The sequence below is a fragment of the Nothoprocta perdicaria genome, unplaced genomic scaffold, assembly GCF_003342845.1.
Source record: "Nothoprocta perdicaria isolate Ctin4 unplaced genomic scaffold, notPer1 scaffold_380, whole genome shotgun sequence".
Classification (NCBI taxonomy): Eukaryota; Metazoa; Chordata; class Aves; order Tinamiformes; family Tinamidae; genus Nothoprocta; species Nothoprocta perdicaria.
The window spans coordinates 306,405-322,526 of NW_020455622.1; the positions used below are offsets into that span (position 1 = coordinate 306,405).

The following is a 16,122-nucleotide window of genomic DNA, read 5'->3' on the forward strand; positions in this document are numbered from 1 at the left end:
CTTTCCAGATGCCCAGCAAAAATTTATTGGGTGAATACTTTTTCCTTTAAGTACTATCAAACAGCAAGAAATAAGACTTCCTCACCCCATTCCGTCACAATTTACCAGCTCTATCTTGCAGTGAGTGCACAAGGCAAGTACACTTAATGCCTTGTTAAAAAGAAAATTATGCCTGTATTACATAACTGGGTCAAAAATCATATGGGGTAGTGAAACTATCTCCCCCTTTTACAGCATTTTTTCCCCCCACAATGGTCTACCTGGAACCACTGCTGTGCAAACCAGCACAAGAGCCAGCAGGCAGACATGCAGCTTGCAGCCTCCCTGGCGTTTGCCTAAGCAGATTTGTATAGCTCAGGTCTGGAGAGGTTAGCAGGGAGACACTGCTCTCATTCAATCCAGCCCGTAGAACAGGTAGGGCAGCACCTCGGGAAGGGGAAGGAGACGGAAACGGAGCAGGAGCCTCCCACAGACCATCCTCACTCGTTGTTATTTTGGGCAGACACTTTGAGCCCTTATTCTGGTTGCTGGAAAAAGAAATGGGGAGGGGCGGGGGGAGCTTGGAGGGGGAAGTTTCCTTGGCAACAAACCCTCAATCCTAAGGGCCTATAAAAATCAGACCTAGTTGCAAGTTATTTTTGCTTTCCGGGAAGCCTGCGTTCCTCCTCCAAGCATTTCTCCTGTAATTTAAGCCTTTGACTGAGCTCTATATGCTGTAAAAGAAAGTACACTAAAAGCAAACCAAAGTTTATACTGAATGGGTACAGCAGAACAGCAAATTCATAAAGCATCAGTTTTCTTATCGAGCAACTATGAGAAACGCAAGGAAATAAATAGCTTTGGTTAGCTTAGGTTAAAAAAAATAACAGAGCTGAATATACTTGCATAAGCATTTAATATCCTTCTTTCTGTTCCCCCCAAAGACTGCATCTCGCTGTCTAAGAGGGACTGGCTTCCAACTTTGAACAGATATTATGAAAAATAGCAGCCCAATCTCCTCCTCCAAATTCCCACATCTCTAAGCACAGCGCCGATTCTGGAAACCACCTCTCGCTTTTCATCATCCCCCCTCCCAACAGTCCCATATTTTCACTATGTTTCTGGAAGGCAAACGGAGCGCGGCGAGCACGTCTCCAGAGGAGGGCTGCCTCCAAACTCCACAGCACGGGGGGGGCCTGAGGAGGCACCAGACGGAGCCGGAGCACCGCGTCCTTCCCGCAATTAAAACCAGCTATTGGCACACGGGAAGCGCCATCCAGAAGGGAAGGACTGGCCTCCAGGCAGGGCCTCGGATGATACATAATCAAGTCAAACAGGCAAGAGAAAGTTGAAACGATTCGTGCTCCAATTATAGTGGCCAAGAGAAAAATTAAATTATGAGCCGAGCAGCCTAAGTCTCCAATTACGTACAAATGAGAGGCTGGAAAGTTACCAGGTTGGAATGTGGCAAAAAGAAAATGATTAATGGCTCCTGAAAGACTCTAAACTACACAGGGGGAAACAGCTCCATTTCTTCACATTGTATTTCCTGTATTTTTCTCATTCCTTTGTTACCAAGAAAGAAGAAAATATCATCTTTTATCCTTTTGCTCCTTATTTTGCAGTGGAATTCAAATTCCTCCACCTAGAGTAACCATCAGGGTGGTGCCAACTGTGTTTCTAACTTGCTGAAAAAAGACAGAATTATAAAACACAAAGAAACAGTTATCATGCAAGGATCCCTTGGAACAAAAAAAGGAAAGCAATACACAACACATGGGGGAGATAAAAAGTAGACTTTTCCAAAGAGCAGGATGTTCAAAAAATATCTGAGAGGTGGCATTTGTGGAGCAAGCAACCCTGCTCTTGGCTTTAAAACAACAGTTGGAGCTCTCTGCTCATGCATAATGCAGAGGAGATACAATCTGTGTCTCTGCACCGTGCATCTCTTAACCCACTGACTAATCTGACTGACACCAGTGGAGATCAGCCATGCAGCGCAGCTGCCAAAACGAGCAGTGCTTCACTGGCTGCCAGTTATTGAGAGATGGATAAATTATTTGGTTAGAAACTAATTACCCACAGCCCGAGGGGCCTTGTGGTTTGTGTTCTACACAACGACGAGGAAAAGTGGGGCCTGGCTGCACCACGATCCGAAACGGGAAGTGCTGCGGAGGCCGCGGGGCAGGGGAAGCCCTTTGGGGGCTACGGCAGCGGCTCTGAAGCACGACAGAAGCGACTCCTGAAGTCGCTAGAAGGCTGTAAGAAGTGTACAAGATCCCCCAAACTCCCCAGCATCCCCCTATGTCAGGTGAGATTAGACATAAGTGAATAAGCAAACAAACAAGTGCTTAAGAATGTGGACAGGTATGAAATGGAAAGTGTTTCCAGCATTCCTACTTAAGCAGCTTTAACTCATGGAGCCAGGAAAGAGATTCAATAGATGTGTGGGTTTTTTTTTTTTTTTTAATCTTATGTTTATCTTACTTTTAACATCCTACCTTCCCTTATAAGTCGATAGGTTTTTACTATTAAAAGCTTACACTTCAAAAAACACATTTGTGCTGCCCTCTTTATTTGTCACATATTCTACTTCCCAGGGGGGAAGGGATGCTAGAGGAACACGAAGTTTCAAACATATATTTGGTATAGAAACGAGAAAATAGTTTTAACTGGGCCTCTCGGCAAAGCAAATCCATCTATCTTATGAAAAAAATAAAACATTTTCCCCCACTTTTCCCATTTTTTTTCCCCCCACTGCTTACCACTGCAAGTCCTGTTGTCAGAGTTCAAGGAATAGTGAGCGGGGCACCCGCACACGAAGCCGCCAACGGGCACGGCCAAGCACAGGTGGGAGCAGTGCCCATTGCTGGACGCACACTCGTTCCAGCCTGCCTGCCGGGAGGAATGGAAGACCAAGATGTCCATAACATAATCCAGATGCCCTTGGATGATAGTTCGGTTCTGGCCACTGGTCTTGTTGGCTCGTTCAATGCTGCGCCGGCTCCAGTCTGTCCAGTAAATGTAGTCCTGATACTGGGTCAGGCCGAAGGGGTGAGGCAAGTCGTCGGCGATGATCTCACGGTCAAGGCCTGGATCCAAAAAGGGAGGGAGAGAAAAACCAGAATTACGTGGGGATGCTGTTACAGACGTGCCCTACACAGAAAGGTTAAAATATACTTGCTTTGAAGTCACTATTTAAAAATTGTAAATTATAAAGCAATGCAAAACGTACAGAAGGGCATCCCAAAGCCTAACAGCCTCTATCAAAGACGCATGCTAACAACCCTGCTTGGGATTCACAGAACAGAGCACTTAACAAAAGAAAAAAATAAAAAAAAAGAAAAAACCCTCAGTTTTTAAAATTATGAGGGTTACTGAAAGATCTTGTCCTTTGCACCCTCTTTCCAAAAAACAGGATCTCTCTGAAGGAAATCCAGGGTTTTGACACTGAATTCCTAGGTCACTGTCTCTGCCACCACTTTTGAGTCTTTGCTCACTGCTTACACACCCAGAATTGGATATACTCTTCACCGTGTTAGGAGAAAAACTAAGTGTACAAAGTTGAGATAATCTGTCTCTGAAGCGCCATAACAGGAAGCAGTGGAAAACTCAAGACTGGAACCAGTTTACGGTGTCAGCCTCCTGCCTCAGACAGTTAAAGAGGCCTTTACAGAGCATGTTCAGGGAAGGAAGCAGGGGGACGAGGGGAGGATGATTTCTGCCATGTGCTGCTTCATTACCAGGTGATGTCCTGGTGTCTGCTCTAAGAAAATCAGTGGAAGATTATGAAGAACGAAATCATTCCCTTTTAGAGAGAAGAAACACCCTATCGTGTGTCCTGCCATCATCAGCCCTTGGGACAGGAAAGACAAAACTCTGTGCATCAGTTCTAAGGGATAAGGTGGAGCATTGAGCCAGCCTCAATAGCACACAGAAATACATGAAAAAGACCAAGAAAAATTTTTCTATTACATATGATTCCCAGTAAAGTATTTTTCTCGTTTTTATCTTTTTCTAACTTTGTCCTACAATCACAAGCGTGCAGTTTAAAGCAGATGAACTGCTAAATCTTGGCTAGAGACAAGGCCGCTGTGACTGGTGAGGCACACACCACCACACTGCACTCCTCTGGCTGCACACACGCTAAAAACACATCCTGGGCCGCTCTTAGAGGGCCCAAGACCCCAGTACAGCCCTTCTGGGACACTAGAAGAATAACATACTGCACCACCATTTAGCTCTAAGGCCTGGTTTATAAAACACTCAAGCAGACGCTGATGTAAGAGAGAAGGTCCCTGGTGACCAGCAGTGGCCAGGGAAAGCTCCATGGCATTCTGCATACTGGGAAAAATGCCTGAATCCTGAGGATACCAGAACAGATTAAAAACCAAATTGTATTAAATTACATAGTGAAAAGCATCCAATAAGCTATTGTTATCTTGGCCTTCCCTCTACCTTTCTACAGATGATGAAGTGTTTGCTCTGTACTTGCCAATGCTTCTCAGAGCAGCAAAACAAGACTCTCCAGAACACTGAAAGTTGACAGATTTGTCCTACATATAACTGAAAACATGCACAGCTTGTATAATTTTAACTTTGTGAGCAACAACATTGCACAGAAGAAAGTTGAGGCCTCACTGAGCTCTTTGTTGCATAAACATCAAGCAGAGAAGCAAATATTAAAGGTGTGAGAGTTTGGGAAAAAAACTATTTTCATCTTAAGATATGTACTTTTGCATTATCCAAGCAATATGTGCCTTAAGGAGCTGTGAAGGGGCAGCACTACTTTCATGGCACAGCCCAGGGCTCCAGGACTCACCCAGCATGTTGGACGACTCTATCAGGTTGGTATCGAGGTCGGTCCAGTACAGGCGTCTTTTGGCATAATCAATAGTGAGGCCGTTAGCACGTCCCACATTCGGTACCAAGGTCGTCCGCTCGCTCCCGTCCATGGCAGCTCTGTCGATCTTTGGCTTACCGCCCCACTCGGTCCAGTACATAAACCTGATTAAAGGGGACGGGAAAGAAAGTCAGTCAAAAAGAATCCTTAGAAAGAGTAACAGAAAACAAGAGCTATGAATTTAAGCATTTGTTAGGCCCCATTACAGTAAATATTTTTTTCAAAACCCAAGCAGAGAGTCAGATTTCCTCAAAGTACTTCCAACCTTTTTTTTTTTTTTCCCCACTTAAAGCTGGATTTTCACCAGCATCTTTATTTATGAAAGCACTTCAATCTTAACAAATGCACATCAGTTAAGAGACAAAAGGCTGGCACTTGGGAAATTTCATTTATGCCTGGTTATTTAGCACAGCGCTTTCCATGCCACTTTGCAAGGAATTGTCTTCTGTTTCTACTCAATTTCCCACCAAGGGCAGGAATTGAAATGGTAGGAATGCGGGGGTCGGCAGCCTGCTTTTGTTAGCGGGGTGTCACTGTTCATCTCCACAGAGCTAATTCCACCAGCTGTAGAGCAGAATACTGCATTTCAGCTGATGGCAGAATGCCATAACACTGCAGGCCATTTCCACTGGAGCAAACGTGCAAGCTAGCACAGATGCACGTGACAATTAGCCTCACTTGGCACAAGCTCAGGCTTCCACACATTTACACTTAGGTAGAGCGGAGAGGAATATATATATATATATATATATTTGACATTTGATATCAAGCAGTTAATCTCTTCTTCCAATATGTAAAGCTAATACCATTTTAAGAATGAGATGGAGCTATATTAGCCCATTCAGCTCAAGCTCCAGCAACCAATACACCTGTTAAGGTTTTGCTATAATCAGAAGCAACCAAAGGACAGCACAGGGCAGGCTGCTGCAGAAACTGCTTATAATGGGTGGGTTATTCTGTAAACTTGCAAAGTTTTCTTCCTAGCACTTCAAAATCGGGCAAGTTGGCCACAGCAGCAATCCCCGTGTCAGAACTGCTCGCTCGTAGTGACACCATGAAAGCTTCCATACGCTGCTCAGTTACCTAACACAGCTATAGGACACGAGACGACGCAGACCGTTTGGCCCAAACCTAAATTCAATTTGCTTCCCTTCTGCAGTGAGGGGCCTTTGTTTGTTGAACAAAACAAAAAATAAACCCAACCCGCCCCCCCCCAACTTTTTCCTTGCAGAAAACTCTCTGCAACGCTCTCCAAGGCCCTTGTCCAGGAGCCCCGGCACACCCGGGCTCAAGCCCATCTACATGTCCCCCACAAACATGCACTGAGCACTGGGGCACGAGCCACCCCTTTGCTGAAAGGAAGGGGTGGTCTGTGGCACTCAAGGGCACAGAATGGCACTGAACATTCACGGCACTGAGTTTTCCGCATTGTTGTAACTCCCACCGGAAACAGGGATAAATCGCAATACTCCAAAATGAAGCTCTCATTAGCTCACCATAATGCAATATAGGTACCTCAAAGAGGTTTCGCAGTAATTAGTTAATGCCAAATGAGCGTTTCTTGGTAGTAACAAGAGCGACTTTTTTAAGTCAGACAATTTCATATCCTCCCCCTCTTTTTGCCCTACTTTCACTGTTTCATTTGAATCCAATTGAGAGGTTTCTTCTTAAGAAATCACTTCAAGGAAAGGTGGGTATAATCGTTCCTGCTCTTTCTCTACCCTTGCCTCTCTTGTCCATGCCAACAAAAAGAGGCTGCCTTATCTAAAGAAACAAACACCTTTCTTATTCTGAGATAATAGGCTTCATCACCCACTTTCAAGTTAAATCATTTAATACCATTATAGGACTCTAACTTGTGATTAAAAAAAAAAAAAAAGCCTAATTTTAAAAGGACAAATATGGCCCTTTTCTAATTAATGAATTCCATAAATCTACAACTACTTTGATTCTGTGGCTAATTAAAAAACTAAATATAAATCCCTTTTTAATGAGCTTCTCTGATTTTTGTGCAGTATTCTTAATAATTATTCAGGACTTTAAGGGCATATTCCTCCAGCCTTCATACTCTAAACTACCAGCTTATATTCCACCCCCCCCCGCCATAAATCCTCTCGGGATTTATAGGCAATGCCTACCTAGCATGCCCCACAGAAAGCCTTTGGGTGCTACTTTGTCACCATTCATAAAGGTAAAACTGACTGAGCACGTTACCCCTCAGCAGGGTCCAAGGCCAGCGCGCGGGGGCTGTCGAGATCTTTCCACACCAGCACTTGCCGATGCTGCCCGTCCAGTTTTGACACCTCGATGCGATTCGTGCCCGTGTCGGCCCAGTACAGGTTCTTTCCCAGCCAATCCACTGCCATGCCCTCCGGGTAATCCAGGCCAAACTCCACGACGTGTTCCAGGGCGCTGCCATTCATGAACGCTCTGCTGATGGTCTGCGGGGATACCAAGAAGCGCAGGCAAATGAGAAACTCCACCCGCCTGTCACTGGGCTGCCTGTTTCCTCTGCTGCACTTTAAACACTTTCAGATTTTTAGGCATCTCACAGGAAAGAGGATCTTACAACATGCTCCTTATTTGCAAGGCAAACAATGCTGCTATTCAGAAGGGATGCTTTACCAACCCCCTGGGAAGCATTTGCTGTGCCAATTACAACGGGGTTTCACTGGGGAAACCAACGGGATGAGCGGCCTGGGTCAGCCAAGCAGCCTCCGTGCCCAAGTGACCTTAACGAATCCGTGCCAGCTTTGGAGGCGGGAAGATTTTGGCTCTCCTAGGCCTATACGTAAGCACGGATGTTACAGCACAGAGGAATATTTAAAAGAACCTGACAAAAATGTTCAGGACAGACCAGCAAATAGTTGAAAACCACCAAATGGCCACGTAGCTCAATAGAGCAAGTGCTTCCGAACTGATGGTTTAATTTAATTTCAGCAGAGAATATTTCTTCTTGGTCTTTTATTCAGAACACTTTTTAACTCTTGTCGTCATGGACCAGATTGTGAGAACAAATACAGACAGAATTATATTTTTAAAATACATCAGAGTTTAGGCATTTCCTGATTTACTGGGACCACTTTGAAGCCTCGAAGTCACAGAACGATGTTAGTATGGTACAAAATTCTGCTTAGGAAACATGGGCTTCCTTAAAGCACCATTAATTTTCTTCCCCATGCACTCCTCTTATTCTTAACGCATCAAGTTATCTCAAAGGTATATTTTTGGTTTATACCCCAGTTTGAATACTGGCTACCAACTATGCTGGTGTGTGAGAGTAAACAGGAGTGAAATCTGCATCTTTGGGTCTTTATCTGTAGCATCCTAAAATCTCATCAGGGGATCTGTCTTCCCTTTTCACTTCAAACACAGTTCAAATGAGTGCTGTGCCTAAAGGATGCAGCCAAGTCACTGCCTTCTGAAACTCACTGTTTTTAGCTTTTAAGACTCCTTGCTGTAAAGAATCATCAGTTATGGCTTATGTAGCTCTCAATCCAACTGCAGAAAGCTTTCTTTCGTTACAGTTTCCACTATATTTATGGTCATGAAAAAGAAAGCGAATAACTCTGGGAGGAGAGAACGCCACACAGATTTCTGTCACTTCATTAATTACCACTTTTAAACACTTACCCTCAACCTTTTCAGATTTGCCAGTCTAGACCCTAAACCTATTTACAACAGTCTGTGAGTCATAACATGGCTCATGTGCAGTAGCTATATAAGATAATGAATAGGTAAGACCTGTTTTCACTTCCCGACCCAAGAAACAGCTTTCTCCCATTAAATGTGTTTGGCAAAACATCTGTCATCCCAAAAACCTCCTGCCATATGGCCTTCTACTCAGGTTTCTACTTTCTGCCAAAAAACTTGACTTATTATTTTTGCAAATGTATCCTTTATGTGAGAATGTACACAGCAGATTTAAATTATCTATATGAGAGAGTACTGTCAGTGTAAGGAAAACGTATGCTATTATTTGTTCTTTTACCTGGTCTTTAAATCTTGTAAAATATATTTGTCAATCCATTCTTAAGCACCTAAGAGCTTTTTAACAACCTAATATCAGATATGGAATAAACAAGATGATCTTCCTTCTCTACCTTCAATGAAATGTCAGTCCAGTAAATCCGGTTGTCTGTCACATCAAAATCCAGAGCAGAAGCTTCCTTGACTCCGGTGAGCGGAATGGCAACGTTGTTGTTGTTGGTTTCTAAAGATATTCGCCTGATATCCGCTCTCCGAGAAAAGAGCAGGAAAGCTTCTGGGACAATGCAGGTCTTCATGTCACTGATGAGCTCGAGGCCGATGGGGCAGGCGCAGCGAAGGCCCTGCGGTCTGTACAGGCAGAGATGACTGCAGCCCCCGTTATCCTCTGCACAAGGGTTTGTACCTGCACAGGCAACACAAGCAAAAGCAACCACTACACACTGACTTCCCCTGCAAGGTGAGGCCCGTGCTCACGCACAACAGTGACAGTGAGTTCACTAAGACAGACACACAGTTCTTCACCTTTTGTTATTCAAATTAATTTGCTTCTGTTTGCTTCTTATAAACCCTTAGACAGGCATTACTCTAGGTGGCTGGAAGGCCAGCACATATTTTCCCAGTTGCTTGAAATACACCTAGCAGTAGGGAGAGGGATTTGGGATCCAGAGCTACTGGACCCAATTCACAACACAAGCACTGAATGGAAGGGATGCGTGTAAGCAGCTAAAGTGGAAGTTCTGCCTTCTTTCACAGCACAGTGATCTAGTTACACACCCCCAAGATGACTTCCTAGAGATGGAAAACTTGCAGATCTATTTTTGCATCCATTCAATAGCCTCTTCCCTCCAGGATGCCAAGAAAATAGCTCTTTGCAATACTAGCCTGTGAACAGGCACATATGGAAGGCCCACCTACAAAGCGAGGCCCAGCACTGTCGAGCTAGGTCAGCTAAGCATTTGGAAAGAGAGCTGCATTTAAAACATGCACCATCGGACAAGTTGCTAATGTGCTAGCAGCAGAATTGTACCCCAACTACATTTAGCTTGGGGGTCAATCTGCAGTACAACCCAGACATGGCAGCAAGCAACTGCAAGTTCACCCACGTAACAGAGTGATTCACAGAATCACAGAATGGTCGAGGTTGGAAGGCACCAACAGAGACCATCCAGTCCAACCCCCCTGCTCCAGCAGGGACACCCAGAGCACGGGGCACAATTCAGACACTCTGATGTGCCCACGATGGTACAGTAATGCTGCTATCTGTGTTTTGATAGCCAACTTATAGCCAGACCCTGCAGGTTTTTACCACTGAGACTACAGGGCAGAAAGTATTTCTAGCTATTTTTAAAAACAATTTTGCAGTGTTCATTTGAAAAGAACGGAATAGACTAAAATTGGCTCATTCTTAGCTTTTGCATACTGAGAGCACATGTTCAGATTGCAAGATGAAAAGCTGCTACAGCTGCAGTTTCATAAGCAGCTGGGCTAATCTAATAGCTGCTGTTAGAAAGAGATGGGCTCATTTTCTCTGATCCTTCCTCTCTGCTGATGGGATGCAGTGCTTTTCAGACTCATCAGCTGCTCCAGCTCCCTATGTAGCAGAAAATTACCCCTTTATGGGAGGTGCTTGTTTGCTTTCTGCCTTAAATGTTATTTCAACTTAAAGAACTGAAGCAGTTTACAAAAAAAAACACCCCATCCCATGAACTGCATCCTCATCAACCCGCTGCTAATACTGGAGAGATACAAGTTACCACTGGGGATGGGTGGGAAGAGGAAAGATAAAAGAAGACTTGGTATAGAGTGATGGTGATGCCTGTAGAAACACATTACTGAGTTGTTCTCTTATTTTACTTTTTAAAATAAACCAGCCTATCATTACCAGAATTGAATGTAGTTATGTGCGATGCTCCCAGGGCACTTCTTCATTTCCTCCAGCCTGTGCCTGACTTAGCCTCACACTTACCAGTTATCTGATGGACATTGGTAGCTTTCAAGCCCATCAGGTCAGGCAGCTGGTCTATGATGATCTCTCTCTCTGCAGTTCGCTTGTGCACGCGCTCGATGCTGCGCCTCTGCCAGTCTGTCCAGTAAACGTAGTCTCCCAGCAAAGTGAACCCGAAGATATGCGGCAGCTTGTCTTCCACCAGCACTCTCCTCCCCGTCCCATCGGCATTCATGACCTGGAGACACATGCATGCCCCAAAAATTGCGTGAGAAATAGGTTTCCACGTATACAGACAAATTATTGGAGATTAATCAGTCAGCTGCTCCACATTTATACATTAAGCTCAAACTATCTCCCAGCCGTTAAAATGCTAGCAGTGTTACACAACATCTGATAAAACAAGTCTGTAGGTGCTCACAGAATCACAGAATGGTTGAGGTTGGAAGGAAGATGCTCTACAGAGCATCTAGTCCAACTGCCCTGCTCCAGCAGGGACACCCAGAGCACAGGGCTGCATCCAGCCGGGTGTTGGAAGATCTCCACAACCTCCCTGCGCAGCCTGTCCCAGGGCTCTGGCACCCTCACAGTAACGAAGTCCCTCCTCACATGGAGATGGAACTGCCTGTGTTGCAGCTTGCACCCATTATCCCTTGTCCTGTCATTGACCATGTCTGAGAAGAGCTTGGCCCCTTCCTCCCTACATTCTCCCCTCAGGTACTTATACATGTTGATCACATCCCCTCAGCCTTCTCTGGGCTAAACAGGCCCAACTCACTCAGCCTCTCCTCATACGATAGATATTCCAGTCCCTTAATCATCTTTGTTGCTCTGTGCCAGGCCCTCTCTAGCAGCTCCACATCCCTCTCGTTCATTATTCTGAGAACCATCTTACACACAACACAAGCAGACCATAATGTGAAGTTACGACTGGGCAATCCGCACCGTATTTGCCTTTTGAACTACCATTGCATGTGCCTGCTAGATACTGCCTGTCTGTCTCTGCTGTTTCTCACCTGCCTCTCTTGGTTCAGTTTCAAGTGAGACACTGTTTTACATGCACCAAGACAAGCTTACAACACTCGGAAGCCCTGGCTCAGCATCATGTAGTCACCAGTCCCTCCCAAACAAGCTCTGCCCAGATCAGAAATAGCAATTAGAGGCTACTCGTAAATTCTGGGAGCCAGACACTCAGAAAGAAATACAGAATATGTTTATGCTCCCAAGGCTGAATAAAGAACCAGTTTTACATTCTTCACATTTTTTTTGTACTAGAAGAAACACTAATGGTCTGTAAATAATTGTGTGCCTTTGATCAAGACACTTGAATTCACTGTGACACTTTACTGCTAGAAAGAAGTAATACCTAACTTCCTCAAAGGGGCACTGAAAGGATTAATTAAACATACGCACACATGTTCAAGCGATGAAGTATCTTATGAATTCCAAGTATTATTATAAAAATTACCATCCTCACAGGAGTGAAAGGAGCCTCCTGTTTTAAGAGACACTTAAAAAAATGATTTAGCATTTCCATTTTAGAGAATTACTAAACAAGAAATGTAGAAAAGTTCCTTCAAAGTATTTCTGCTTGTTTTAACTTTTTAGGAAATATTTTGTCCCCATATAAATATTATCCTTCATAAAACAAAACAAAACAAATCCTCAGTCTAAAAGTCGCCCTAAATGACTTGATTCACATTTCAGAGTCAATATGCAAGGCAACATACTAACATTTGGAAGAATATCCTTCCCATTATCCAAGGACTTTTGATACAGAAGTCAGATAACACCAGCAGTGACTAAAAGACAGCTTATTAAATCTCCCTTTTCTAATCTCTCTTACTCCTCCCTTGGTGAAATTGGATAGTCACGGACAGGCCTGAACACGGCTCAAGCCATGTGCAATGACAACCTGCAGGATCACTGGGTGCAAGGGCTCCAGCTGGATGGACAGTATTTTGTGGTCAGAAGAGTTTCCTAGCACATGAGAGACGAGCAGGCTACTTTGGAACAACTCCTACCTTTAGGCTGCCAAAGTCAGGAGGAAAGAAAAGAGAGAAACAGAACTGAAATCCTTTCCTTTCTCGGCGCATGGTATAATGTGCAAGCTAGTTGAATTACTTCTATATTCACTAAAAAAAAAAAAAAAAGCCCCAAGACTAACAGCTATATACTATATCATTTCAATTTCTGCCTAAATGAATCCCCTCATAAACATCCTTGTACTCCATTCGCTCTGTACAACAGGGTGGGAGCTGCAGCTTTACGAGTACATCTCCTACAGAGAGAGAGACTCTGCATACTCGCTGCTTTATCAGAATTTTCAAAAAAAGCCCTAGTTTTTCTGTGCAATTGGCCTACTGAAAAAGCTTCTCTGCTTAGAAGTGCAGCACCATTTTTGTACATGCATGAAGTGAATAGTACTTGGTGACATGTTTTCCTTTGCTGCTGCTGTAAGAGCACAGTACTTGCGGCTCCACTTCGCATTAGGGCACATTTACCATCCTGGCACTGTAGTTTATGTCCTTTATCTGAAGAACCAACTCCAAACATTGCTCTTCCCCTCACAGATTGTTTAGCTGGGCTCAAAGCCCGGCATAATTGCCCAATTCTTGGACTTCCTTAGAAAACAAGCTCTGCTATTGCATTTATTCAGAAGATCTCAGCATCTGGAGGCTCTCTGTTCCCGGCAGCACTTCTCCTTCTCCCTGTTGGGATAAAGGAGGTTGCTAAACAGCAGACCAACGATTAGCCTCAGCTGAAGGGACACAGCTTTAACACCTGTAATGTAAACTGTGACTTACACCCTTTACCCCTACCACCAGGGCTGAGCAAAGCCGACCATTTCTTTGCCCACTACCCTTTTCTTGCCGTAACACAGACTGCATTTCTAGGATGACTGGTCTCCCCCCTGCCTCCTTAAACTATAGGGCCGGGCCATTTGCCTGCAACTGATTCACCTATGGCAAGTGGTGCACGTGAGGCAGAGCAGGCACATACGGCAACGGATGGATCTTGCAAAGCCAAACGACTGAAAACACGACGTTCAAACCATGGGAATACTTACCATAAAGCAGTATCTTAAGACTCTGCACTTTTGCCTTGTGTTTGAGAAAGGAATCATCTTCTGTATTCAGGCTACTGGTAGGAAATAATTATTTTGGAGCTGTACCTCATGAGGTGAACTATTTTTTTGCTGAATGTTAAGAAGGGAGCTGAACAAATCAGCTTCTGCTTACTCTGAAAGAGAGCCAGGCGAGGAAAAGGGAGGATATAAGGGCTAATTCTGGTTTTTATGAATTTCTGTTTTGCCACATGCACGTTGTTTTGAAAGACAACCTTATGCCAGACAGACAAAACAGATGCCTATCTGCAAGTACTTGCATCTGCCATCGTCCTCCCATTACAATCTTATCTGAGCCCGTCTATGTGATATTACTTAACAAAAACATCTGCCCACTAGGAGCTGGGCATCACCAATTCGTGTCATACGAACTGCTCCATGGCACCACATTGTCTGCACTTGCTTTGGCCGCACTTTAGATTTTAAAAGAACGTTATCAACGGGCTATCAGACCCAGCAGACTCTCCAAAGGCTGACGGAAAGCGGCAAGGGATACAGGAATGATTCATGCAACACCCACAAAAAAAAAAAGAAACAATCCCTCATCAACCCATTCCAAAGGATCTGGGCATTATGTTTTCACGTAGTGAAGTACGGATAACAGCTGAAATTCGGAGTCCCAGCCAAGGGGGCTTCCCTGCAGCCGCTGCCCTGCTGCAGCCCCAAATCCCAGGGAAGCCCAGCCCTGGGAAGGCCCCGCGGGACACCCACGTCCGGCAGCTCGTGCTGCTCTGAGCGCAGCGCTCGCGCTCCGGGGCCGCTCCAAACGCTGCGAGCCGCAGCAAGGGGACCGGCTGCGGCAGGAAACACGTGCGGCCGCCCCACAGGCCCCACCTTTGCTGGAAGGGCGAGCGGCTCCGCCAAAAACGGAGCGAAGGACAAAACCCGAGCGCTCTTGGAAGCCATACCCAAAGTGCTGCCTGCTGGATAACGGCATTGCTTATCCCAGAAAAATAATGAGTGCAAGACTATGGCTCATCATATAGCTTATTCCAAATAAATGAATTAATGCTGAAAGTGTGCTCCTACCTCACAGTGTTGTATTTAGTGGTCAGCATGAACAATGAAAAAAATTAACAACTTAGTAGCATAATTTCCAGGTTTAAACTAAAGACTAGGTACCAAGTGACATATATATTCTATGGCTCTTGTTGCCAGATACCCTGGGTTCCATTTGCTCTTGAATGCTGGTAGTAAGTGATAAACAGGCGAATGCAGCAAATTCACCCTTCCGAAGACCGGGGGTCTGAGCGTGCAGCGATTCACGCTTGTCCTTCGACTGGGTCAGCTCCGCAGGTCAGTCACGAGACCTGCCTCAGCTGTGAGGAAAACCCAGCCCTGAGGGTGGCTCGTCCAGCAGCCCCTGCAGAAGGGAGGCAGGGCCCCAGACAGGAGCAGCAGTGTATCCAGGCCTAGAAAACTAAGGCAAACAGCATGAGGGCCGGGAATGTGCACGCTAGCCCATATCCCCAGCGCTGAGAAAATGCTAAACATAGAAATTGTCCGTCCATACTAGCACAGGTCATTAATTAAACTGGCATCAAACGCAAGAACCCGATTCTACAAGGTGCTAGACAGTCCCAATATGACTCGCCTTGAGGAGCAGACAGCACAGAAGGAGCACACTTTCCCTTGCAAATCTAGGAGACTGCGTGAGACAAAGCTGATGTGATTTACTCATAATTACCCCAGTGCCATAAGGAGGGTGTCAGTGTGTAAACTGCAACCTTTCATCTTAACTTATGAGCAGGGCTTAGTTTAGGATGTGGTTATAAATAATCAGGGAACATTTAAATGTCAGGCAGGCCAAGCTGTTTCTCAGTATGACTGCAGAAAGGCAGGAATCGATGAAAATTTATAAGAACAGGTAACTACCTTAAAAACATTAAAAATGACTTAAAAGAATTGAATAGGCCTCTGTGATGTACTGGAAGTCAGTGTCTGCAACACCAGATGATTACAAAACTCTATTTATTACTACCTTCAGTAAAATAAATACCAAACACCAATAAACTTCCCCTCTCCTCAAATCGACAAACTGCTTTAACTTCAGACACTACAAGCATCTTGCCACAAAACATTGGGAATAATCTGAACATAAGCCAGGATTTTAAAAATTAACACCCAAATTTTGGCAATTAAAAAACTGCAGATCTTGGCCTTCCACCGGCTCCTTCA

The 16,122-nt window shown here is 44.7% G+C and overlaps 1 protein-coding gene across 2 annotated transcripts in view; it reads right to left on the reverse strand.

Moving 5' to 3' along the window:
* LRP6 (LDL receptor related protein 6) overlaps positions 1 to 16,122 on the reverse strand; it is a 98,784-nt gene that overhangs the window by 19,093 nt on the left and 63,569 nt on the right. For both annotated transcript variants that reach the window (XM_026044769.1, XM_026044768.1), the window contains 5 exons: positions 10,839 to 11,055; positions 8,986 to 9,275; positions 7,097 to 7,323; positions 4,802 to 4,986; positions 2,745 to 3,071 (listed from right to left, as the gene is read on the reverse strand). In XM_026044769.1, coding sequence (XP_025900554.1) covers positions 2,745 to 3,071; positions 4,802 to 4,986; positions 7,097 to 7,323; positions 8,986 to 9,275; positions 10,839 to 11,055 — 1,246 coding nt within the window. The remainder of the gene's footprint in view (positions 1 to 2,744; positions 3,072 to 4,801; positions 4,987 to 7,096; positions 7,324 to 8,985; positions 9,276 to 10,838; positions 11,056 to 16,122) is intronic.